The 24,716-nt window shown below is 45.0% G+C and overlaps 1 protein-coding gene across 1 annotated transcript in view; it reads left to right on the top strand.

Moving 5' to 3' along the window:
- The first annotated feature begins 2,099 nt into the window (after nucleotides 1–2,099).
- LOC126428004 (solute carrier family 46 member 3-like) overlaps nucleotides 2,100–24,716 on the top strand; it is a 510,919-nt gene continuing 488,302 nt past the window's right edge. The window contains exon 1 of the mRNA XM_050089887.1: nucleotides 2,100–2,366. Within this exon, the coding sequence (XP_049945844.1) occupies nucleotides 2,100–2,366 (267 nt within the window). The remainder of the gene's footprint in view (nucleotides 2,367–24,716) is intronic.

Raw genomic sequence — 24,716 nt, 5'->3', positions numbered from 1 at the left:
AACGAATTGACGCATGGTGCAGGGAATGGCAATTGAATCTCAATGTAGACAAGTGTAATGTGCTGCGAATACACAGAAAGATAGATCCTTTATCATTTAGCTACAAAATAGCCGGTCAGCAACTGGAAGCAGTTAATACCATAAATTATCTGGGAGTTGGCATTAGGAGTGATTTAAAATGGAATGATCATATAATGTTGATCGTCGGTAAAGCAGATGCCAGACTGAGATTCACTGGAAGAATCCTAAGGAAATGCAATCCGAAAACAAAGGATGTAGGTTACAGTACGCTTGTTCGCCCACTGCTTGAATACTGCTCAGCAGTGTGGGATCCGTACCAGATAGGGTTGATAGAAGATATAGAGAAGATCCAACGGAGAGCAGCGCGCTTCGTTACACGATCATTTAGTAATCGCGAAAGCGTTACGGAGATGATAAATAAACTCCAGTGGAAGACTGCAGGAGAGACGCTCAGTAGCTCGATACGGGATTTTGTTAAAGTTTTGAGAACATACCTTCACCGAAGAGTCAAGCAGTATATTGCTCCCTCCTACGTATATCTCGCGAAGAGACCATGAGGATAAAATCAGAGAGATTAGAGCCCACACGGAGGCATACCGACAATCCTTCTTTCCACGAACAATACGAGACTGGAATAGAAGGGAGAACCGATAGAGGTACTCAAGGAACCCTCCGCCACACACCGTCAGGTGGCTTGCGGAGTATGGATGTAGATGTAGATGTAGATAAAGCATGTCCGGAGTTATGGTGAGACATTGGCGTCGGATATTGTCTTTCAGCATCCCTAGAGATGTCGGTCGATCACGATACACTTGCGACTTCGGGTAACCCCCTAAGCCAACAATCGCACGGACTGAGGTCTGGGGACCTGGGAGGCCAAGCATGACGAAAGTGGCGGCTGGGCACACGATCATCACCAAACGACGCGCGCAAGAAATCTTTCACGAGTCTAGCAATATGGGGTGGTTCTAATAAAACCCCATGTCATTCCAAGCATGTGTGTCAATTTTTACCCCTCTATCTACATTATTCCGTGGTTTATTAAGTTTTCAAATTTATACTGACTTTTCGTCACCCGGTACAACCTGAAGATACACTTACTCAAATCGCTGAGACAAGATAACATGCGTGAGTAAACACCTGCGACAGAGCTTCTCACGTGGTCACCATCTATAATCGTGTGTTTGTTTGTATCGCAGAGTACCGGCTGGCTGCATTGTGTCTTGTGAATTCGGATGAACCTTGGTTAAATACGACATACGTGATTTAGTAGGCCATACACTGCACAGTGATTCGCAGAAAATGTACAGTAAAATGCGGCTGCACCTGGAGACACAACAGTTCGAATAGCTAAGGCAAGATAGTATAGTTGAATAAACAGGAGAGCTGCACACTGCTTTCCATGTGGTCACCAAATGTCACGCGTGTTTGTTTACATCATGGAGTGCCGGCTGGCTGCACATTTCTCGTGAATTCGGCTGAATCTTCTTGAAATCCCTTTAATGTGTTTCAATAAGAAGCATCCTGTGCCATATACTACACAGTGGTTCGCAGAGCATGTACGGCTGAACAGATACACTTATTTGAATCGCTGAGACTGTAGGTGAATGAACTCGAGAGCTCCAACATGCCTCCCCACGTGGTCGCCAACTGTCAATCTGTGTTTGCTCCAACGTGCCTTCCCACGTGGTCGCCAACTGTCAATCCGTGTTTGTTTATACAGTGGCGCCCCCCTTTACCATAGGCTGCACAGTGATTCGCAGAATATGAAATGGAGAAATCCAGCAGTACCTGGAGATACCCTTGTTCATACTACAGGTGAGAAAACACGTGGTCTGCAACATAGCTTCCCACGTGGTCCCCAACTGTCGTCGCGTGTTTGTTTACATCGCGGAGCGGCTGCCCCCTTCGCAGCGGCGGCGGCGGCAGGATGGGAGCGGGCCAGCCTAGCGCTCGCCGTTTCGTTCCCCCACCTCCGCCCCCCGTTCCCCTCCCTCGGTGCCCCCTGCCCCCCTTGCAGAGTGCTGTAGCGCTCTTCGCCGTCCGTCACGGCGCGAGCCGCCAGTCGCCGCCAAACCATGACAGAGACGGGACAGCCGATTCGCGGGGGCGGCAAGTCGCCGGCGGCGGAGGCGGAGGACAAGCCGCGCGCGCCGCTGTGGAGGCGGGCTCTGGCCAACGTGACGGTGGAGCCGCTGGTGGCCGGCTACGTGATGCCGTCCGTGTTGGCGTCGCTCGCCACGCAGAACCTCAACCTGCAGAAGGCCTGCTCCGTCAACCTCGCCTTCAACGACACCGTCTGTGACGCGCTCGCCCTCAAGGAGAGCGGCGCCTACCAGGAGCAGGTTAGACGCCCCTACCGTAGCAGCTTGCGATGCTTCGTACTGGTAGAACCACCCTGCCAGACTCGAGACTGGGTCCACAGGTGATCCTCCCATCTACTCACAAGGAAACCTCCCCATCGCACCCTCCCCCCTCAGATTTAGTTATAAGTTGGCACAGTGGATAGACCTTGAAAAACTGAACACAGATCAATCGAGAAAATAGGAAGAAGTTGTGTGGAACTATGAAAAAAAATAAGCAAAATATACAAACTGAGTAGTCCATGTGCAAGACAGGCAACATCAAGGATAGACTGAACTTTCGAGCGCCGTGGTTAGCCGGCACGGTAGCTCAGCGTGTTCGGTCAGAGGTTTAGATGCCCTTTGTAATAAAAAAACTGAGTTATTCGGTCAACGATGAACTTGAATAAGTATCATGGGCCTCCGCTCCGAACAAATAGAACGAACGAAAACGAACAAAATGAGATAACAAAAAAAATTGAAAAAAAGTGGTTAGCGAGAGCAGCTGCGGAACGAGAGGTCCTTGGTTCAAGTCACCCCTCGAGTGAAAACTTTAACTTTTTGTTTTCAGACAGTTATTATCTGTCCGTCCGTCCGTCCGATGGACATATGCAGGATTTGACGGTCTACACACGGAAAAATTTGAAAACGTTAAAAACATATGTTTTGACAGAGCACAGGGAAAACGGCGACTATGAAACTGTTGCATTCATTTGTTGCAGTTTATGTGACAAACTCTTATGTTTTCATTACTTTTTTTGGGAGTGATTATCACATTCACAAGAAACCCTAAATCGGGTAAGGTAGAAGAATCTTTTTACCCATTCGCCAAGTGTACAAGTTAGGTGGGTCGACAACATATTCCTGTCATGTGACGCACATGCCGTCACCAGTGTCGTATAGAAAATATCAGACGTGTTTTCCTGTGGAGGAATCGGTTGACCTATGACCTTGCGATCAAATGTTTTCGGTTCTCAATGGAGAGGCACGTCCTTTCGTCTACTAATCGCACGGTTTTGCGGTGCGCTCGCAAAACACAGACACTTACTACAGTGAATGAACGGACAGATCATAACTTTGCGAAAATAAAGAAAGTAAACTTTTCATTCGAGGGAAGACTTGAACCAAGGACCTCTCGTTCCGGAGCTGCTCACGCTAACCACGGGACCACGGCTTTCCTGAGCTCACACTATCCTTGATGTTGCCTATCTTGCGCATGAACTACTCAGTTTGTATATTTTGCTTATTTTTTTCATAGTTCCACACAACTTCTTCCTGTTTTCTCGATTGATCTGTGTTCAGTTTTTCAAGGCCTATCCACTGTGCCAACTTGTAACTAAATCTGAGGGCGGTGCGATGGCGAGGTTCCCTTGTCAGGTATCTAGCTACGTCTCGTGGATGAAAATCCACATCTGAAAATAAGACGCACTAAACAAGGTGGTCCTCTTTTTGGGCGTGTGTAGTGAAGATATAGAGATAGGCTTACCCTGCCCAACTCCGACATCAACTCTGCCCCTACGGAGATGATGCTCTCAACTTCATACTTTTCCAGCCACGCCTCACGGTTTTCATCCAAATATGAAGCTAGGAGACTCCAAATGAGGTTATCAGCTACTGGACAAGTACAGTGATCACATAGTGACAGACCTTACCAGCTAGAGTCAAACCTGTACCCTGTCCTTCCACAGGTCATGGTCTCATCTAATCATCTATCCTGGAATATTTTATGGTTTTCACTCAAATATGGAAATAAGAGACACCACAGTAGCTGGTCCGCTGGCTTTCGGACATGTACAATGATCATATAGTGAGAGATCTACCCTGCTGAACTTAAATCGGGACCCTACATTCCACAGGTGATGCTCTCAACTACTTACTTATACAGCCATGTCTCACAGTTTTGATGCAAATGTGAAACTAAAGGACACCAAATAAGGTCGCCCGCTGGCTACTTGATATTTATAGTGATCGTATAGTGACCTACCTAACATGCTACTCAAACCCGGGCACTTCTCTTCCACAGGTGATGCTCTCAACTACTCACCTATCTAGTCATGTTTTATGGTTTTCATGCAAATCTGGAAATAAGACACCCAAACGAAGTGGTCCATTGACTTTAGGATACGTATAGTGATCATATAGTGATAGGCCTTCCCTGCTGGACTGCACCTACACCTTTCCCTCTCACGAGTAGTGCTCTCATCTATTCATCTACCAATGCATGTCATCTACATCTACATCCATACTCCACAAGCCACCTGACGGTGTGTGGCGGAGGGTACCTTGAGTACCATTATCTGTTCTCCCTTCTATTCCAGTCTCGTATTGTTCTTGGAAAGAAGGATTGTCGGTATGCCTCTGTGTGGGCTCTAATCTCTCTGATTTTATCCTCATGGTCTCTTCGCGAGATATACGTAGGAGGGAGCTATATACTGCTTGACTCTTCGGTGAAGGTATGTTCTCGAAACTTTGACAAAAGCCCGTACCGAGCTACTGAGCGTCTCTCCTGCAGAGTCTTCCACTGGAGTTTATCTATCATCTCCGTAACGCTTTCGTGATTACTAAATGATCCTGTAACGAAGCGCGCTGCTCTCCGTTGGATCTTCTCTCTCTCTTCTATCAGCCGTATCTGTTACGGATCCCACACTGCTGAGCAGTATTCAAGCAGTGGGCGAGCAAGCGTACTGTAACATACTTCCTATGTTTTCGGATTGCATTTCCTTAGGATTCTTCCAATGAATCTGTCTGGCATCTGCTTTACCGACGATCAACATTATATGATCATTCCATTTTAAATCACTCCTAATGCCAACTCCCAGATAATTTATGGTATTAACTGCTTCCAGTTGCTGACCTGCTATTTTGTAGCTAAATGTGAAACGTCCCCTTTGAACAATTATACATAACTGTGCTTAAACTGACACACAATATTTTGTTAGCGCAACGCAATCTGACTTTCAAAATTCCCTACAAAAGAATGGCCCTGACTAACATTAAACTATACCTTTCACAAATCACTTACCTCACAAAAATCTTCGCTGCTCAAGCTACTGCAATACAGCGAGCGCCACTACTGCCAGCTAAATAAAAGATTCAAACTATGGAAGGCACCAACTACTGATAGGGATAGTTAGCAAATGAAAGATATTAATAGAGAACAAACAATGTATTTACCTTGATATCATCATATATAAATATAGCAGTTCATGACAAATATCAAAACTCCGCCATCTCTCTCCCCACATCCACCACTGCTGGCGGCTCACCTCCAACTGCGCAACGCTACGCGCTGTTCACATCCAGCTGCCGCTGCCCAACACTACAATGGCGAGTATTACAACAATGCAAAGCAGCCACAGACTGCACACAGCACAGCCAGTGATTTTCATACAGAGATGGCGTTACCAATAAAAAACCTAAACAGCCTACTTACAAATGGTAAAGGATCTATCTTTCTGTGTATTCGCAGCACATTACACTTGTCTACATTGAGATTCAATTGCCATTCCCTACACCATGCGTCAATTCGCTGCAGATCCTCCTGCATTTCAGTACAATTTTCCATTGTTACAACCTCTCGATATACCACAGCATCATCTGCAAAAAGCCTCAGAGAACTTCCGATGTCATCCACCAGGTCATTTATGTATATTGTGAATAGCAACGGTACTACGACACTCCCCTGCGGCACACCTGAAATCACTCTTACTTCGGAAGACTTCTCTCCATTGAGAATGACATGCTGCGTCCTGTTATCTAGGAACTCCTCAATCCAATCACACAATTGGTCTGATAGTCCATATGCTCTTACTTTGTTCATTAAACGACTGTGGGGAACTGTATCGACCGCCTTGCGGAAGTCAAGAAACACGGCATCTACCTGGGAACCCGTGTCTGTGGCCCTCTGAGTCTCGTGGACGAATAGCGCGAGCTGGGTTTCACACGATCGTCTTTTTCGAAACCCATGCTGATTCCTACAGAGTAGATTTCTAGTCTCCAGAAAAGTCATTATAGTCGAACATAATACGTGTTCCAAAATTCTACAACTGATCGACGTTAGAGATATAGGTCTATAGTTCTGCACATCTGTTCGACGTCCCTTCTTGAAAACGGGGATGACCTGTGCCCTTTTCCAATCCTTTGGAACGCTACGCTCTACTAGAGACCTACGGTACACCGCTGCAAGAAGGGGGGGCAAGTTCCTTCGCAAACTCTGTGTAAAATCGGACTGGTATCCCATCAGGTCCAGCGGCCTTTCCTCTTTTGAGCGATTTTAATTGTTTCTCTATCCCTCTGTCGTCTATTTCGATATCTACCATTTTGTCATCTGTGCGGCAATCTAGAGAAGGAACTAGAGTGCAATCTTTCTCTGTGAAACAACTTTGGAAGAAGACATTTAGTATTTCGGCCTTTAGTCTGTCATCCTCTGTTTCAGTACCATTTTGGTCACAGAGTGTCTGGACATTTTGTTTTGATCCATCTACCGCTTTGACGTAAGACCAAAATTTCTTAGGATTTTCTGCCACATGGTTTTTGACCCAGACCTGAAACTGGGATAAACAACATAACGTGTCACACTGGCTTTTGGACACGTTTCCAAGAAAAATACAGATGATTGGTTCAAATGGCTCTGAGGACTATGGGACTTAACATCTTAGGTCATCAGTCCCCTAGAACTTAGAACTACTTAAACCTAACTAACCTAAGGACATCACACAACACCCAGCCATCACGAGGCAGAGAAAATCCCTGACCCCGCCGGGAATCGAACCCGGGAACCCGGGCGTGGGAAGCGAGAACGCTACCGCACGACCACGAGATGCCGGCAAATGCAGATGAGGATGGTGTGTTAGAAAGAGTTTTCAAAACAGGTGAAGTGTACCTGTATTATATCTGCCTGCGGAGTGTACAGTGGGGAAGTGTGTCCTGTAGTGATGTCCTATGCTGTGCTACCAATGAGACTTCAAAAATTCAACTCTTTCTTTTTGTAAAACAACGCTCTCACTTACTGCCCGTGCAGGCAAACCACAGCTGTTTAGCCCCAATCTCGAAATGAGCTAAATAATACGCACAACTTTGAACATAGCCGCTAAGGTTCAGGGACCGTGTCAGAATTATATTAGAACAAATAAAGCCTCGGTCATAAATATTAAGTCAAAATTGACTAGGTTTCGACGCTACTGTGAGCGTCGTCTTCAGAATTAGACTAATTGTTCTAAAACACATTAAGTATATAATACATTAATAAAATTAAAGTTTGTACTGACTGGAAAAATATGCAGTACTTACAAGTCTCATATTAAAAAAGATAAAGCCGGAAAGGCGACGTCTTGAATAGTTGTAGGTGAGATGGCGAGCCGCTAAGGCTTAGATCTTTTTTAATGTGTGACTTGTAAGTACTGCATCTTTTTACAGTCAGTACAAACTTTAATTTTATTAATGTATTATATACTTAATATGTTTTAGAACAGTTAGTCTAATTCTGAAAACGACGCTCATAGTAGCGTCGAAACCTGGTCAATTTTGACTTAATATTTGTGACCGAGGGCTTATTTGTTCTAATATCAATAATGTGCTATGATTCACTGGAAAAACTATTGAATACATAGTTTGGAATGCTAGGGTTCGAGATGTAAATCCACAACACGTATTTAAAAAAAACCGTGTCTTATGAGCTCGACTTAAATTTTGAGCAGGGAACAGAGAGTGTAAGTTAGCCCTCTGGTGAAGCAGATGTACTTGTGGCGCAGGGAAGATGATGAGTCTACATCTTTGTGAACGTATATACCCCGCAAGCCGCCATAAGGTGCATGGCGGAGAGTACCCTGTACCACCACTAATCATTTCCTCTCCTCTTCCGCTCGAAAATGGAGCGAGGGTGAAGTCCTAATTTCTCGTATCTTCTCGTTGCGGTACTTGCGCGAAATGTGCATTGGCGGCAGCAGAGTCGTTCTGCAGTCAGCCAAAGATGCCAGCTCTGTAAACGTTCTCAATACAGTTTCGCGAAAAGAACATCGTTTCCCCTCCAGGGATTCTCAGCTATGCTATACGCAGCATTTCCGTAACGCTCGCGTCTTGATCGAACTAGCTGTAATAAATCAAACAGCACGCCTTTGAATTTGGGGTCCGCCTTTAATCTGACCTAGTGGGGTCTCAAAGATTCGAGCAGTACTTAGGAATTGGTGAAGCTAGTGTTACATACCCGGTTTCCTTTCTGATGAGTCACAGTTTCCTAGAATCTCACCATCCACCTTCCCTAAGTGAAATAAACAAACATTAACTACCGTTCATACAAGCTCGTTCGATTTCATATCGCTTAGTAACATTACTCCAACATATTGAATCGATGAGGCAGTGTCAAGCTGAACACGTTCGCCATTTTTGTCTGAAACAGTAGGCTGCATTTTATTTTCTTTTTTGAATCATCAGTCAGAAGAGTGGTTTGATGCAGCTTGCCACGAAGTCCTGTGCTATCCATTCAGAGTAGTACTTGCAACCTACGTCCTCAATTATTTGCTTGACGTATTCCAATCTCTGTCTTCCTCTACAGTTTTTGCCCTCTACGTCTCCCTCTACTTCCATGGAAGTTATTCTCTCATGTCTTAACAGATGTCCTATCATCTTGTCCCTTCTTCTTGTTCGTGTTTTCCACATATGAATTTCCTCCCCGCTTCTGTGCAGAACCTTCTCATTCCCTACCTTATCAGTCCACCTAACTTTCAACAATCTTCTGTAGCAACACATCACAAATGCTTCGACTTTCTCCTGTTCCAGTTTTGCACAGTCTGTGGTTCACTAACATACAGTCCTGTACTCCGTTCTCATAAATTTGTTCCTCAAAGTGAGGCCTATATTGGATAGTAGTATACTTTTGTTGCCGGCCGGGGTGGCCGTGCGGTTCTAGGCGCTATAGTCTGGAACCGCGTGACCGCTACGCTCGCAGGTTCGAATCCTGCCTTGGGCATGGATGTGTCTGATGTCCTTAGGTTAGTTAGGTTTAAGTAGTTCTAAGTTCTAGGGGACTGATTACCTCAGAAGTTAAGTCCCTTAGTGCTCAGAGTCATTTGAACCATATATTTTTCTTGGCTATGATAGCCTTTTCTCCCAGTACTAGTCTATTTTTTTTAATGTTCTTCTTGCTCCATCTGTAATTTGTTATTTAGCTGCCTAGGTAGTAGAAATCTTAACTTCATCTACTTCGTGACCACCAGTCCTGATGTTAAGTTTCTCGCTGTTCTCATGTCTGCTACTTCTCATTACTTTCGTCTTTCTTCGATTTACTCTAAAGGCATATTGTGTACTGACTAGGCTGTTTACTTCATTCAGCAGATACTGTAATTCTTCTTCACTTTCACTCAGGATAGCAATGTCATCAGCGAATCGTATCATTGATATCCTTTCACCTTGTATTTTAATTCCACTCCTGAACCTTTCTATTATTGCCATCATTGCTTCTTCGATGTACAGATTGAAGAGCAGGGGCGAAAGGCTACAGCCTTGTCTTACACACTTTTTAATCTAAGCAATTCGTTTCTGGTCTTCCACTGTTATTACTCCCTCTTCGCTCTAGTGCATGTTGTATTTTACCCACCTCTCCCTATTTTCTCAGAATTTCGTACTCCTTGCACCATTTGATATCGTCGAACGCTTTTTTCACGTCAACAAATCACATGAACGTGTCTTGATTTTTCTTTTGTCTTGCTTCCATTGTCAACTGCAACGTCAGAACTGCCTCTCTGGTGCCTTTACCTTTCCTGAAGCTGCCCGCCACTAAAGCTCTGTTCGAAAATTACGGGGTTGTTTTTCATACTCATCCGCATCAAGTTATATTTTTCCACATTTAGAGCTAGCTGCCATTCCTCACACCAACTACAAATTTTCTCTACGTCATCTTGTATCCTCCTACAGTCACTCAACTTCTACGCCTGACGACATCCTTGTCTCTGACGAACACTTGCGTCGAGGACAACATACTGGGTTCTATTGCATAAGAAATCTTCGAGCCACTCGCGTATCTAGGAACCTGTTTCGTATGTTCGGGCCTTCGTTAACTGTCTGCAGCGGCGAGCGGTGTCAAACGCTTTCCGCAAAGTTACACTACTGGCCATTAAAATTGCTACACCAAGAAGAAATGCAGATGATAGACCGGTATTCTTTGGACAAATATATTATACTAGAACCGACATGCGACTACATTTTCACGCAATTTGGGTGCATAGATCCTGAGAAATCAGTACTCAGAACAACCACCTCTGGTCGTAATAACGGCCTTGATACGCCTGGTCTTCGAGTCAAACAGAGCTTGGATGGCGTGTACAGGTAAAGTTGCCCATACAGCTTCAACACGATACCACAGTTCATCAAGAGTAGTGACTGGCGTGTTGTGACGAGCCAGTTGCTCGGCCACCATTGACGAGGCGTTTTCAACTGGTGAGAGATCTGGAGAATGTGCTGGCCAGGGCAGGAATCGAATATTTTCTGTATCCAGAAAGGCCCTTACAGGACCTGCAACATGCGGTCGTGCATTATCCTGCTGAAATGTAGGGTTTCGCAGGGATCGAATGAAGGGTAGAGCCACGGGTCGTAACACATCTGAAATGTAAGGTCCACTGTTCAAAGTGTCGTCAATGCGAACAAGAGGTGACCGAGACGTGTAACCAATGGCACTCCATACCATCACGCCGGGTCATACGCCAGTATGGCACACGCTTCCAATGTGCCTTCACCGCGATGTCGCCAAATACGGATGCGACTATGATGATGCTGTAAACATAACCTGGATTCATCCGAAAAAATGACGTTTTGCCATTCGTGCTCCCAGTTTCGTCGAGTACACCATCGCAGGCGCTCCTGTCTGTGATGCAGCGACAAGGGTAACCGCAGCCACGGTCTCAGAGATGATTGTCCATGCTGCTGCAAACGTCATCGAACTATTCGTGCAGATGGTTGTTGTCTTGCAAATGTCCCCATCTGTTGACTCAGGGATCGAGACGTGGCTGCACGATCCGTTACAGCCGTGCAGATAAGATGCCTGTCATCTCGACTGCTAGTGATAGGAGGCCGTTGCGATCCAGTACGGCGTTCCGTATTACCCTTCTGAACCCACCGATTCCATATTCTGCTAACAGTCATTGGATCTCGACCAACGCGAGCACCAATGTCGCGATACGATAAACCGCAATCGCGATAGGCTACAAGCCGACCTTTATCAAAGTCGGAAACGTGATGGTACGCATTTCTCATCCGTACACGAGGCATCACAACAACGTTTCAACAGGCAACGCCGGTCAACTTCTGTTTGTGTATGAGAAATCGGTTGGAAACTTTCCTTATGTCAGCACGTTGTAGGTGTCGCCACCGGCGCCAAACTTGTGTGAATGCTCTGGAAAGCTAATCATTTGCATATCACAGCATCTTCTTCCTGTCGGTTAAATTTCGCGTCTGTAGCACGTGATCTTCGTGGTGTAGCAATTTTGATGGCCAGTAGTGTAAAATGTGCGAATGGCACTCGCACACTGAGTGTACGACATGGACTTAATTACGTTCACAGACAGTGCATCCATACCGGAAATCGAGGATCTCGACCATTTTTTGCCTGTTATCGACTTTGATACTGGCAATATACCGGTCCCAGTGATTGCGAGACTTTGGAGAATGTTTTCATTTCTAGTATGAAATCGGATAACAAATTACAAATGAAATACCATTTTCATGTGATAAAATTAGAAATTAACAGTTTTCGGATATTTTTCCTTTAGTTGTACTGTGAAAAACATTAATTCTTGCCAAATTCCGTGATTCCAATGCAAGGAGAAGTGCTTTATATATTTTAATAAGTGAGTTAGCGAGTATCAAAATATGCGACATAAAGGGCCGTATGTTTTGACTGCATTGACTTAGAAGCTAAATAATTTTTACACCTCGTATAAACAGCATAATGAAACATGAATTTCACTTGATACGTCTTCACGTTCCTAAGGAAAAGGGTTCTTAGTAACCGAACCGACTTACAGATAGATAGATAAACAGATGTGCGTTTTTGCCGATTGTACATCAACATCAAAGCCGGCGGTTCTAGGCGCTTTAGTACGGAAGCGCTGCTGCTACGATCGCAGGTTCGAATCCGGCCTCGGGCATGGATGTGTGTGATGTCCTTAGGTTAGTTATGTTTAACTAGTTCTAAATCTAAGGGACTGATGACCTCGGATGTTAAGTCCCATAGTGCTGAGAGCCATTTGAACCATTTATACGCTGCAAACCACTGTGAGGCATATGGCAGAGGTTACGTGTCATTGTTACAGTTATTATTGTTTCGTCCTGTTCCATTTACATATGCAGCACGGGAAGGATGATTGTTTGAATGCCTCTGTGCGCCAGTAATTATTCCAAAAGGTTCAAATGGCTCAAATGGCTCTGAGCACTATGGGACTTAACGTCTGAGGTCATCAGTCCCCTAGAACTTAGAACTACTTAAAACTAACTAACCTAAGGACATCACACACATCCGTGTCCGCGGTAGGATTCGAACCTGCGACCGTAGCGGTCGCGCGATTCCAGACTGTAGCGCCTAGAACCGCTCGGCCACTCCGGCCGGCAATAATTATTCCAATCTTATTCTCACCATCCCTACGTGAGCGATGCGTAGAGGGTGTACCGTATCCCTAGAGCAATCATTTAAAGCCGGTTGTTGGAATTTTGTGAATAGGCATTATCGGGATAGTTGAGGTCTTTAAAAGTCTGCCAGTTCATTTGCTTCAGTGACACTGTCCCACGGATTAAACAAACCTGCGACTATCTGTGCTACCCTTCTCTGTATGCGTTCATCACCCCCCGCCCCCCCCCCCTGTTAGTCCTGTCTGGTATGGGTCCAACACACTTGAGCAATATTCTAGAACCGGTCGCCCGAGTGATTTGTAAGCAATCTCTTTTGTGGACTGATTACACCTCCCAGTACTCCACCAATAAACCGAAGTCTATCACATGCTTAACCCACTACAGAATTTACGTGATCATTCCATTTCATATCGTTACAAAGTGTTACACTAGGCATTTGTATCAGTTGGCCGATTCCAACAGTGACTCCTTGATATTATAGTCATAGAATACTACATTTTTTCATTTTGTGAACTGCAAAACTTTACATTTCTGAGCATTTGGAGAAAGTTCCCCATCTTTGCATCACGTTGAAATCTTATCGAGATCTGACTGAATATTTATGCAGCTTCACTTAGGTAGTACATCATTATAAATAAATGCATCATCTGCATTGACTGATATACGCGACCCTAAAAGTGCGTACATATGAAATACGAAAAGATATATCATTCAACTGAAATATTACTAATACACAGGACTCAGTATTCCGTTATTTGAAAGAAGAGGATAGTCGGAAGCGATGGTAGAGTCCTGTGTTCCTCAGGCCTGTGTGCTAGGACCACTGCTCTGCACGAGATACGTAAATGACCTGAGGGATGGAGTCTGCAGACATTTTCGATAGATACTGTTATATAGAAAGATGTGCCATCGTTAAAAGCTTGTGTTGGATGTAGAGAAACATGCAGAGCATCAGCGATTCTTGTGACGATTGGCAGGTGACAGGAAAGTGTAACAGGAATACGGAATGAGATTTTCACTCTACAGCGGAGTGTGCGCTGATATGGAACTTCCTGGCAGATTAAAACTGTGTGCCGGACCGAGACTCAAACTCGGGAGTCGTAGCTCAGATGCTAGAGCACTTGCCCGCGAAAGGCAAAGTTCCGGAGTTCGAGTCTCGGTCCGGCACACGGGCCTGGAAGTTTCATAACAGCGCACACTCCGCTGCAGACTGAAAATCTCATTCTAGTGTATTTAGAAATAGGTGCATTTCTTCTCTTTACTACTCCTAAATACTTGTTTTATTTGCCTGGATAATTGGCACACATTAATCCTGTGGTCAGAGGACATGGCGCTGTTACGTTTTCTGAAGCACTCGAGTGCGTTAAAAACTTGTCTGGTGCCGTTGCACCAGGCTGATGATGTTTCTTTGTCGTTAGTGGTTAATACTGCAGTTTTTACTGGATATAATTTTGCTCTTAGATAATTGCATCGCCTGTAGTGATAGTCATCTTCAGGCATCTGAGTTAATGTCTGCCGTGTCCCGGGGCAGTGTGATAGCATCGTTGCTGTATGTCTTCCGTGTTTGCGACGAACTGAGTGGTAATATATGAAAACCTGAACACAGATCAAGCATATAAAGAGGAAGAAAGTGTACTGAACTATGGAAAAGAAGCAAAATCAAAGTAGTGAAGAGTCCGACCTCAAGATGTGCAATTCCAGCCAATTGCAAGAATCACAGCGGCGTGGTTGGGAGGTTGTGTGGTCACTGTCTTGGACTGCAAAGTAGGAAACCCGTGTTCAAGTCTCCTTCCTGCCACATCATTTTCTCTTTTCTTTTCAGGAAGTTACGAAGTTTCCGTCCGGTCACTGATATGTCCATTCTACATTTCTTGGCAATTGTTTTGTTATACACTCGTTATAGAATATGAGTCATATGGTAAGAAAATATTACTGTCAGAAGCAAATGTGATTAATAGGGCAGGCGAGATACCGCACAGACCTCTTACACAAATGAAAACAACAAATAAAGAGGTGTAAATTATGTTATAGCAAGGGAATTCAAGAGTGAAAACTTCCAAAACGGATCATCTGTGTGGTAACATCTGATACTTGTGTAGAACAAATAGGAGGCACGTATATTTGGAGGTCCCTTTCTAACACCTCGCTGTAGCAAACGGGCGTTACACCACGACAGAGAGATTTAAATACGGCACCGATGAGTGGACGGACAGTTCACAGTCTTGGGAAGAAATAAATATGGGCCACGAGGGAGATCTCCCCTTTCCCTACCGTGACCATTTTGTCGCCTGGCCACCAAGAGCTGTTGCATAGCGATTTGATTCACGGATCCAGTTATATGGCTCCTTCCGTGTATAGCGATTTTACGACTACGACGAATGGGGCCTAAAGATGGCATCTGTGTAATGCCGAAACTGGTAGCATATAAAAAGTTGATAAAATAAATTTCTACAATACATACGGCTGTTGGTAAATTATTGCATCAAGAAATACATGGCAGCCGTTGTCCCACGGTCCATCAAGGATCAACAAAGACACATACACGATGTGGCAGCTATTCAAATTCACTCGCTATTGCACTTCTTATTGTTGGACTGGTAGAAGCCGACCTCGGGGAAGATCAGTTTGGATTCTGTAGAAATATCGCAACACGTGAGGCAATACTGCCCCTACGACTTATCTTAGAAGCTAGATTAAGGAAAGGCAAACCTACGTTGCTAGCATTTGTAGACTTACAGAAAGCTTTTGACAATGTTGACTGGAATACACTCTTTCAAATTCTGAAGGTGGCAGGGGTAAAATATAGGGAGCGAAAGGCTATTTACAATTTGTACAGAAACCAGATGGCAGTTATGAGAGTCGAGGGGCATTAAAGGGAAGAAGTGGTTGGGAAGGGAGTGAGACAGGGTTGTAGCCTCTCCCCGATGCTATTCAATCTTTATATTGAGCAAGCAGTAAAGGAAACAAAAGAAAAATTCGGAGTAGGTATTAATGTCCATGGAGAAGAAATAAAAACTTTGAGGTTCGCCGATGACATTGTAATTCTGTTAGAGACAGCAGAGGACTTCGAAGAGCAGTTGAACGGAATGGACAGTGTTTTGAAAGGAGGGTATAAGATGAACATCAATAAAAGCAAAACGAGGATAATGGAATGTAGTCGAATTAAGTCGGGAGTTGCTGAGGGAATTAGATTGGGAAATGAGACACTTAAAGTAGTAAAGGAGTTTTGCTATTTGGGCAGCAAAATAACTGATGATGGTCGAAGTAGAGAGGATATAAAACGCAGACTGTCAATGGCAAGGAAAGCGTTTCTGAAGAAGAGAAATTTGTTAACATCGAGTATAGATTTAAGTGTCAGGAAGTTGTTTCTGAAAGTATTTGTATGGAGCGTAGCCATGTATGAAAGTGAAACGTGGACGATAACTAGTTTGGACAAGAAGCGAATAGAAGCTTTCGAAATGTGGTGCTACAGAAGAATGCTGAAGATTAGATGGGTAGATCACATAATTAATGGGGAGGTATTGAATAGAATTGGGGAGAAGAGGAGCTTGTGGCACAACTTGACTAGAAGAAGGGATCGGTTGGTAGGACATGTTCTGAGACATCGAGGGATCACCAATTTAGTACTGGAGGGCATCGTGGAGGGTAAAAATCGTAGAGGGAGACCAAGAGATGAATACACTAAGTAGATTCAGAAGGATGTAGGTTGCAGTAGGTACTGGGAGATGAAGAAGCTTGCACAGGATAGAGTAGCATGGAGAGCTGCATCAAACCAGTCTCAGGACTGAAGACCACGACAAAACAACATTGTTGGACTGTTAACTGTATATATTTGGTTTCTTTTTTCACAGTTCAGTGTGGCTTCTTCCTGTTTTCACGCTTGATCTGTGTTCAGTTTTTGATGGGCTATCCTCTGAGCCATCTTATCACTAAATCTGAGGGGTGTGCAATGGGGAGTTTTCCTTACTAGAAAGCAGTCGGCAACTGACGAATACACAACCGCAACCACTGCTGCAGTTCTTCGTCCGACTGAAACCGACGTCCAAGCAAGTTTTTCTTCTGGCTCTCAGAATCTTGAAAGCCACACGGTGAAAGATCGAGTCAGTAGAGAGAATACTGCAGTGTTTCCCTACCAAATCGCTGAAGTATACAGGGTGTTACAAAAAGGTACGGCCAAACTTTCAGGAAACATTCCTCACACACAAAGAAAGAAAATATGTTATGTGGACATGTGTCCGGAAACGCTTACTTTCCATCTTAGAGCTCATTTTATTACTTCTCTTCAAATCACATTAATCAAGCCCTGGAGAATGGCGTATTGTATCACAGCTGTCCACAATACGAGCACGAAGAGTCTCTACATTTGGTACCGGGGTTGTGTAGACGAGAGCTTTCAAATGCCCCCATAAATGAAAGTCAAGAGGGTTGAGGTCAGGAGAGCGTGGAGGCCATGGAATTGGTCGGCCTCTACCAATACATCGGTCACCGAATCTGTTGTTGAGAAGCGTACGAACACTTCGAGTGAAATGTGCAGGAGCTCCATCGTGCATGAAGCACATGTTGTGTCGTACTTGTAAAGGCACATGTCCTAGCAGCACAGGTAGAGTATCCCGTATCAAATCATGATAACGTGCTCCATTGAGCGTAGGTGGAAGAACATGGGGCCCAGTCGAGACATCACCAACAATGCCTGCCCAAACGTTCACAGAAAATCTGTGTTGATGACGTGATTGCACAATTGCGTGCGGATTCTCGTCAGCCCACACATGTTGATTGTGAAAATTTACGATTTGATCACGCTGGAATGAAGCCTCATCCGTAAAGAGAACATCTGCACTGAAATGAGGATTGACACTGTGGTGTCGCCGCCAGACACCACACTTGCTAGGTGGTAGCTTAAATCGGCCGCGGTCCATTTAGTACATGTGGGACCCGCGTGTCGCCACTGTGTGATCGCAGACCGAGCGCCACCACAAGGCAGGTCTCGAGATACGGGATAGCACTCACCCCAGTTGTACGACGACTTTGCTAGCGACTACACTGACGAAGCCTTTCTCTCATTTGCCGAGAGACAGTTAGAATAGCCTTCAGCTAAGTCCATGGCTACGACCTAGCAAGGCGCCATTAGCTTTACATAGTTTGATAGTTATCGTATGAAATGTCTCATCAAGAATGCTGTATTCACAACAAGGATAAATAAAAGTTAAGTATTCGAGGAGCTGCATACTTTTCTTATTAGCATTCAATACTTATCCTGTTCCAGAATTCACGCCCGTCTGCGTTAGATAGCGTGCATTTCGGCCTCCTCTATCTAGAAGGTGTTGGCACATTTACCAACACATCAGACACATTGTCGGATGAACCATTCGCAGAAGCGTATCCGTGGAGTCCAATCAGCTGCTGATAGTGCCTGCACACACTGTACATCGCACGGAAACGACTGGTTCTCCCGTAGCACTCTGCATACAGTGACGTGGTCAACGTTACCTTGTACAGCAGCAACTTCTCTCACGCTGACATTAGGGTTATCGTCAACTGCATGAAGAATTGCCTCGTCCATTGCCGGTGTCCTCGTCGTTCTAGGTCTTCCCCAGTCGCGAGTCATAGGCTGAAATGTTCCGTGCTCCCTAAGACGCCGATCAATTGCTTCGAACGTCTTCCTGTCGGGACACCTTCGTTCTGGAAATCTGTCTCGATACAAACGTACCGCGCCACGGCTATTGCCCCGTGCTAATCCATACATCAAATGGGCATCTGCCAACTCCGCATTTGTAAACTTTGCACCGACTGCAAAACCACGTTCGTGATGAACACTAACCTGTTGATGCTACGTACTGATGTGCTTGATGCTAGTACTGTAGAGCAATGAGTCGCATGTCAACACAAGCAGCGAAGTCAACATTACCTTCCTTCAATTGGGCCAACTGGCGGTGAATCGAGGAAGTACAGTACATACTGACGAAACTAAAATGAGCTCTAACATGGAAATTAAGCGTTTCCAGACACATGTTCACATAACATCTTTTCTTTATTTGTGTGTGAGGAATGTTTCCTGAAAGATTGGCCGTACCTTTTTGTAACACCCTGTATAGCTTTCTCCCCCGATTAGCAGCGTTCGGATGGGCGTTATCGTCCAGCAGGTTGATTCCGACAGTATTTAGAGAGCCCGTGGGCAAATGGCGAAGCCAATAGTCGGAATATCTCGCATGACCCTCGACAAAGAAATCCAAAGCTGTTCACGGAAGTTCCGGAGAGGTCACGATGACCTCCTTCGACTGCAGCGGCCCCCTGGAAGTCGAGTTCGTCGAGCGTTGAAGCACAGTCAGCGTGCAGCTCTATGAAGACAGTTCGCAGAAACTGCGAGGCTCCCTAAAGTTAAAACTCCGAGGAATGCTATCGTACAGAGTCATCCTGTTGCGCGATAACGACCGCTCCGTCGCTGCCAGTATGTATAAGGCGTACAGCAGCGACGCTGTCACACTGCCCTGGGACGCGCCAGGCATTACTTCAGATGCCTGTAGGTGGCTCTCCACCTAGGACAACGTACGGTGCCCTGCCTGTCAGCATATATTCGATCCGGTAGCAAAGTCGTTAGGATCCCTAGAGAACTGTTGGCGTGAAAACGATTCAAAAGCTTTTCGACAGTCTGTAATCACCGTGTGAATTTCCTCCTCAGATGTAGTCCCCCCCTCCCCCCCTACTCACCCCTGCATCTTCACAGTAAAATTAAAATTGCAAAAACTCTGTCACTGAGTCGAACTTGAATCGTTGGCTTTCACGTTGAGTACTCTTACAAGCTGAGCCATGCAAGCTTGCTAAATGGGCAGACACAAAGTTTTAAATAGGAATGGCGGAACTCTGCTGCCCGTCATCTGCGGCACTGTACTCATATACACTATGTGATCACCTGGCTGAAAATACAGGTTCGTGGCGCCCTCCACCGGTAATGCTGGAATTCAGTATGGTGTTGGCCCACCCTTAGCCTTGATGACAGCTTCCATTCTCGCAGGCATACGTTCAGTCGGGTGCTGGAATGTTTATTGGGGAATGGCAGCCCACTTTTCACGAAATGCTGCGCCTAGCAGAGGTATCAATGTCGGTCGGTGCGGCCTGGCACGGGGTTCCAAAACATTCCATACGTGTTCTATAGCATTCACGTCAGAATTCTGTGCAGGCGGGTCCATTACAGGGATGTTGTGTAGCCACTCCGCCACAGCCCGTGCATTATGAACAGGTGCTCGACCGTCTTGAAAGATGCAATCGGCATCCCCGAATTGCTCTTCAACAGTGGGAAGCAAGACAGTGCTTAAAACATGAATATAGGCCAGTGCTATGATAGTGCCACGCAAAGCAACAACGGATCCAAGCCCCCTCCATGAAAAACACGACCACACCATAACACCACCGCCTCCGAACTTTACTACACACGCTGGCAGATGACGTTCACCGGGCGTTCGCCATACCCACACCCTGCCATCGGATCGCCACATTGTATACCGTGATTCGTCACTCCACACAACGTTTTTCCACTATTGAAATGTCCAATGTTTACCCTCCTCGTCGTTTAGCATTTACCGGCGAAATGTGTGGCTTTTGAGCAGCCGCTCGACCATGAAATCCAAGTTTTCTCACCTCCCACCTAACTGTCACAGTATTCGCAATTGATCCTGATGCAGTCTGGAATTCCTGTGTGATGGCCTCGATAGATCTGCCTATTACACATTACGACCTCCTTCAACTGTCGGCGGTCTCTGTCAGTCAACATACGAGGTCGGCCTTTACGCTTTTGTGCTGTACGTATCCCTTCACGTTTCCACCAGACTATCACATCGGAAACAGTGGACCTAGGGATGTTTAGGGCTGTGGAAATCTCGCGTACGGACGTATAACACAAGTTACACCGTATCACCTGACCAAGTTCGAAGGCCGTGATTTCTGCAGAGAGCCCCATTCTGCTCTCTCACGATGTCTAATGACTACAGAGGTCGCTGATATGGAGTACCTGGTAGTAGGTGGCAGCAGAATGCACTTAATATGAAAAACGTATGTTTTTGAGGGTGTCCGGATACTTTTGATCACGCAGTGTAGCTAAGGAAAGAAGTTTATTTTTTTCGTGTATTGATTTGAGCCGATGAGAAGATATTTATACCCTCTCTTGCATCTGGCCACGGTTGTATACATACAAAACGTTTTGCATTAGAATTTAGTAAATAAAGGTAATTGTTGTGACTTTACAAATAATAGGTTGACATTAAATATCCTTGTAATAATAGAGACGTGATGATTAAAATCATATTTGCACGTATGTAAGTCTTTTAGCACTAAAATAGTACTACCATCTGTAATAATACCAATAATAATAATTATAATAACAGTAGGATATGAAATAACTTTACGGGTGCGCAAAAGTGATAAATTTAGGTGTGTTATCCTAGCTAGGGTATCTGGGAAGTAAGAAAGTTCTCTTGAGAAAGGAGCATACTTAGGTGTAAAGTGGCGATTGTGCATTCGTAAACAAGTCCACACACTATTGTTGTTTTTGGAGATACATTCGTTCTCTTTTGAGATGTGAAATAAGTTCTCTGATGTAGTGAAGGAGGTCATTTCAGAATCGGGAACCTTTTACTGTAAATTGCTTAGCCACTGATAAAAACCATTCGAAAGTCAAGATCGCGCAAAATATTTTTTATTCAAGACAATAGTGTTAGATGTCATCTTCAGATCTCAAACATTTTTTTTCTTTTTCTTGCAGTGAAACGTGTTCGTTTTACGCTGAACTACTGCACAAGGTGTCAATTGGATAATACTCAGCACATAATAAACATTGGTCATCGCTCAAATATTTGAAAAAACTACACAGAATCTTGTGCAAAACATGTCAATATACAAATGGCTTACAGGGGCTTGTTACATGATACAAATAGAGATCGCCCGTCAATACTCTCATAGTGAGAAAATTCAACTTGGAGTCTGAGTGAAGGGATGGGACGGAAAGAATTTTTCTCTGAGGGGAACAACTGCTTCTACTGTGTTATTCCGACAAGATCCTTAAGGTCACGGAGAGATGTGAACGTCTGTATACGTTGAAAATACAATAGATGAGACGGAGTATGTGAAAGTATTCCCGCATGCACGCACGTAGCCATAACAGCCTTACGTAATATGGTCAAACATGATCAAAGTCACAGATACATGGAACACATGAGTTCATCACTGCCCCAAACATCATACGTTTCCTGAGAAAGACCTTGAACGATAGCATCGCCTTGTCCAAGAACTGGAAATATAGGCGTTTGTACGCGTTTCTCTTTGAGGTCCAAGGTGAGGAGTTCTTTTACATTGTTATTGTGCATGAAGAGGTACGAATGGCACACCTAATTGAGCCGATAAAAATCTCCTGTTGGGGGACGTAAGACGAAGGTGAGTCAGATGATTAAAGCAGCGGAATCGCAACAAGGACGCGCAAGGCAAGAAATACAGCGGTCGATCACTTCCTTCACAAGTAGTTGAACCTTCCCGAAACAAGATAGCTCGCTTGCCGACAACATTCTGCAATCTGTACACACAAGACTACAAATCATGTCATTACAATAGACGATTCGTTATTCGGCTACGGCGTGTAAGCATTGATGAAACATTCTGATATCAATCGAAATGGTAATTTTGACGAAGTCTCTAACCCTGACCCTTAATATTATCCGATCGTACTCTTTCCAGCTGAGCTATGACGTCATAGAGTCCACGCCGCAGAAATGGCAGTCTACGTTGGGTTGGGTTGTTTGGGGAAGGAGACCAGACAGCGAGGTTATCGGTCTCATCGGATTAGGGAAGGAGCCGGCCAGTGTGACCGAGCGGTTCTAGGTGCTTCAGTCTGGAACCGCGTGACCGCTACGGTCGCAGGTTCGAATCCTGTCTCGGGCATGCTTGTGTTATGTCCTTAGGTTAGTTAGATGTAAGTAGTTCTAAGTTCTAGGGGACTGATGACCTCAGACGTTAAGTCCCACAGTGCTCAGAGCCATTTGAACCATTAGGGAAGGATGGGGAAGTAAGTCGGACGTGCCCTTTCAAAGCAACCATCGTGGCATTTGCCTGGAGCGATTTAGGGAAATCACGGAAAACCTAAATTAGGATCAATTGAAAGAAAAACAGTCCTCGGTCACTATTTTTAACGAATTAACGAGTTTCAACACTGCTAGGAGTGTCTTCCTCATAATTTAAATCAAAGAATGGTGTTCATTCTATAACATGGTCACAGAATTATGCCTAAAAACTTACGACAGAGTATAAGTACGGAATTATCGTGAAAGACTGGCAGTCATTTATAAAATAATAAATATGCCGAAAGGGCATTAGTCACAAAGATATTTAAGATGAAGAAAACTGTGATGGTGAGCCACTAAGGGCTGCTCGTTACTTGCGTGGTGCAGGTTACAAAACGGACTTTGACTTAAATTCTGAGGAAGACACTCCTAGCCAGGCAAATAAAACAAAGAGTGGAAATGCACCTACTTCTAAATACACTAGAATGAGATTTTCACTCTGCAGCGGAGTGTGCGCTGTTATGAAACTTCCTGGCAGATTAAAACTGTGTGCCAGACCGAGACTCGAACTCGAGTCCTTTGTCTTTCGTGGGCAAGTGCTCTTAATCTGCCAGGAAGTTTCATATCAGGGCACACTCCGCTGCAGAGTGAAAATTTCATTCTGTTTGCTCGATATTGAGTTGTACTTCCGTGGCCAGTAAGACACCCAGATTCATCCACAATGGAACACGTGTGGGACCCGCTCAGACATCACCTCCATCCCAATATCAGTAACCATGACATCAAGGACCAGTTACAATACTTGTGTGGCACTTTCTCTCAGAAGAGAATGTAACAGCTTTACACTGTCTAAACTACTCCCGAACAGGTCGTGAAGGCCCAACGGTACTGACCGGCCGTCGTGTCATCCTCAGCCGTCACTGGATGAGGATATGGAGGGGCACGTGGTCAGCACACCGCTCTCCCGGCCGTGTGTCAGTTTCCGACACCGGAGCCGCTACTTCTCAGTCAAGTAGCTCCTCAGTTTGCCTCACAAGGAATGAGTGTATCCCACTACACCGCTCGGCAGAGCAGATGGTCACCCATCCAACTACTAGCCCAGACCGACGGCGCTTGGGTGATCTGACGCGAAACGGTGTTGTCATTGTGGCAAGGCCGTTGGCCAACAGCTGTACACTTCAGTGACAAAAGTCATGGAATACCTCACAATATCGTGTCGGACCTCCTTTCTCTCGGCACAGTGCAGAAACTCGACGCGGTAGGGACTGAACAAGTCGTTCAAAGTCCACTGCAGAAATATTGACCTGTGCTGCCCTTATAGCGGTCCATAATTGCGGCAGTGTTGCCGGTGCAGAATTTTGTGCAAGAATTGATCTCTCGATTATGTCCCATAGATGTTCGATGGGATTCATTTCGGGCAATCTGGATGGCCTAATGATTCCCTCGACTTCTTCAAACCAATCGCACACAACTGTGGCCTGGTGACAGGGCGCACTGTCATTTTATAAAAGTTTCATCTTCGTATAGGGACATGAAGTCCGTGAAAATGATTGGAAATGGTCTCCAAGTAGCCGAACATAACCATTTCCAGTCAATGTCCAATTCAGTTGGACCAGAGGATGCAGTCCACTGCATCTAAACATAGCTCATACCATTACCGAGACAACACCAGCTTGCACAGTGCCTTGTTCCATGGCTT

The sequence above is a fragment of the Schistocerca serialis genome, chromosome 12 (assembly GCF_023864345.2).
Source record: "Schistocerca serialis cubense isolate TAMUIC-IGC-003099 chromosome 12, iqSchSeri2.2, whole genome shotgun sequence".
In the NCBI taxonomy this organism is placed as follows: domain Eukaryota; kingdom Metazoa; phylum Arthropoda; class Insecta; order Orthoptera; family Acrididae; genus Schistocerca; species Schistocerca serialis.
Note: the sequence above shows the minus strand (reverse complement) of the source record. Positions and strands in the feature narration are given on the sequence as shown.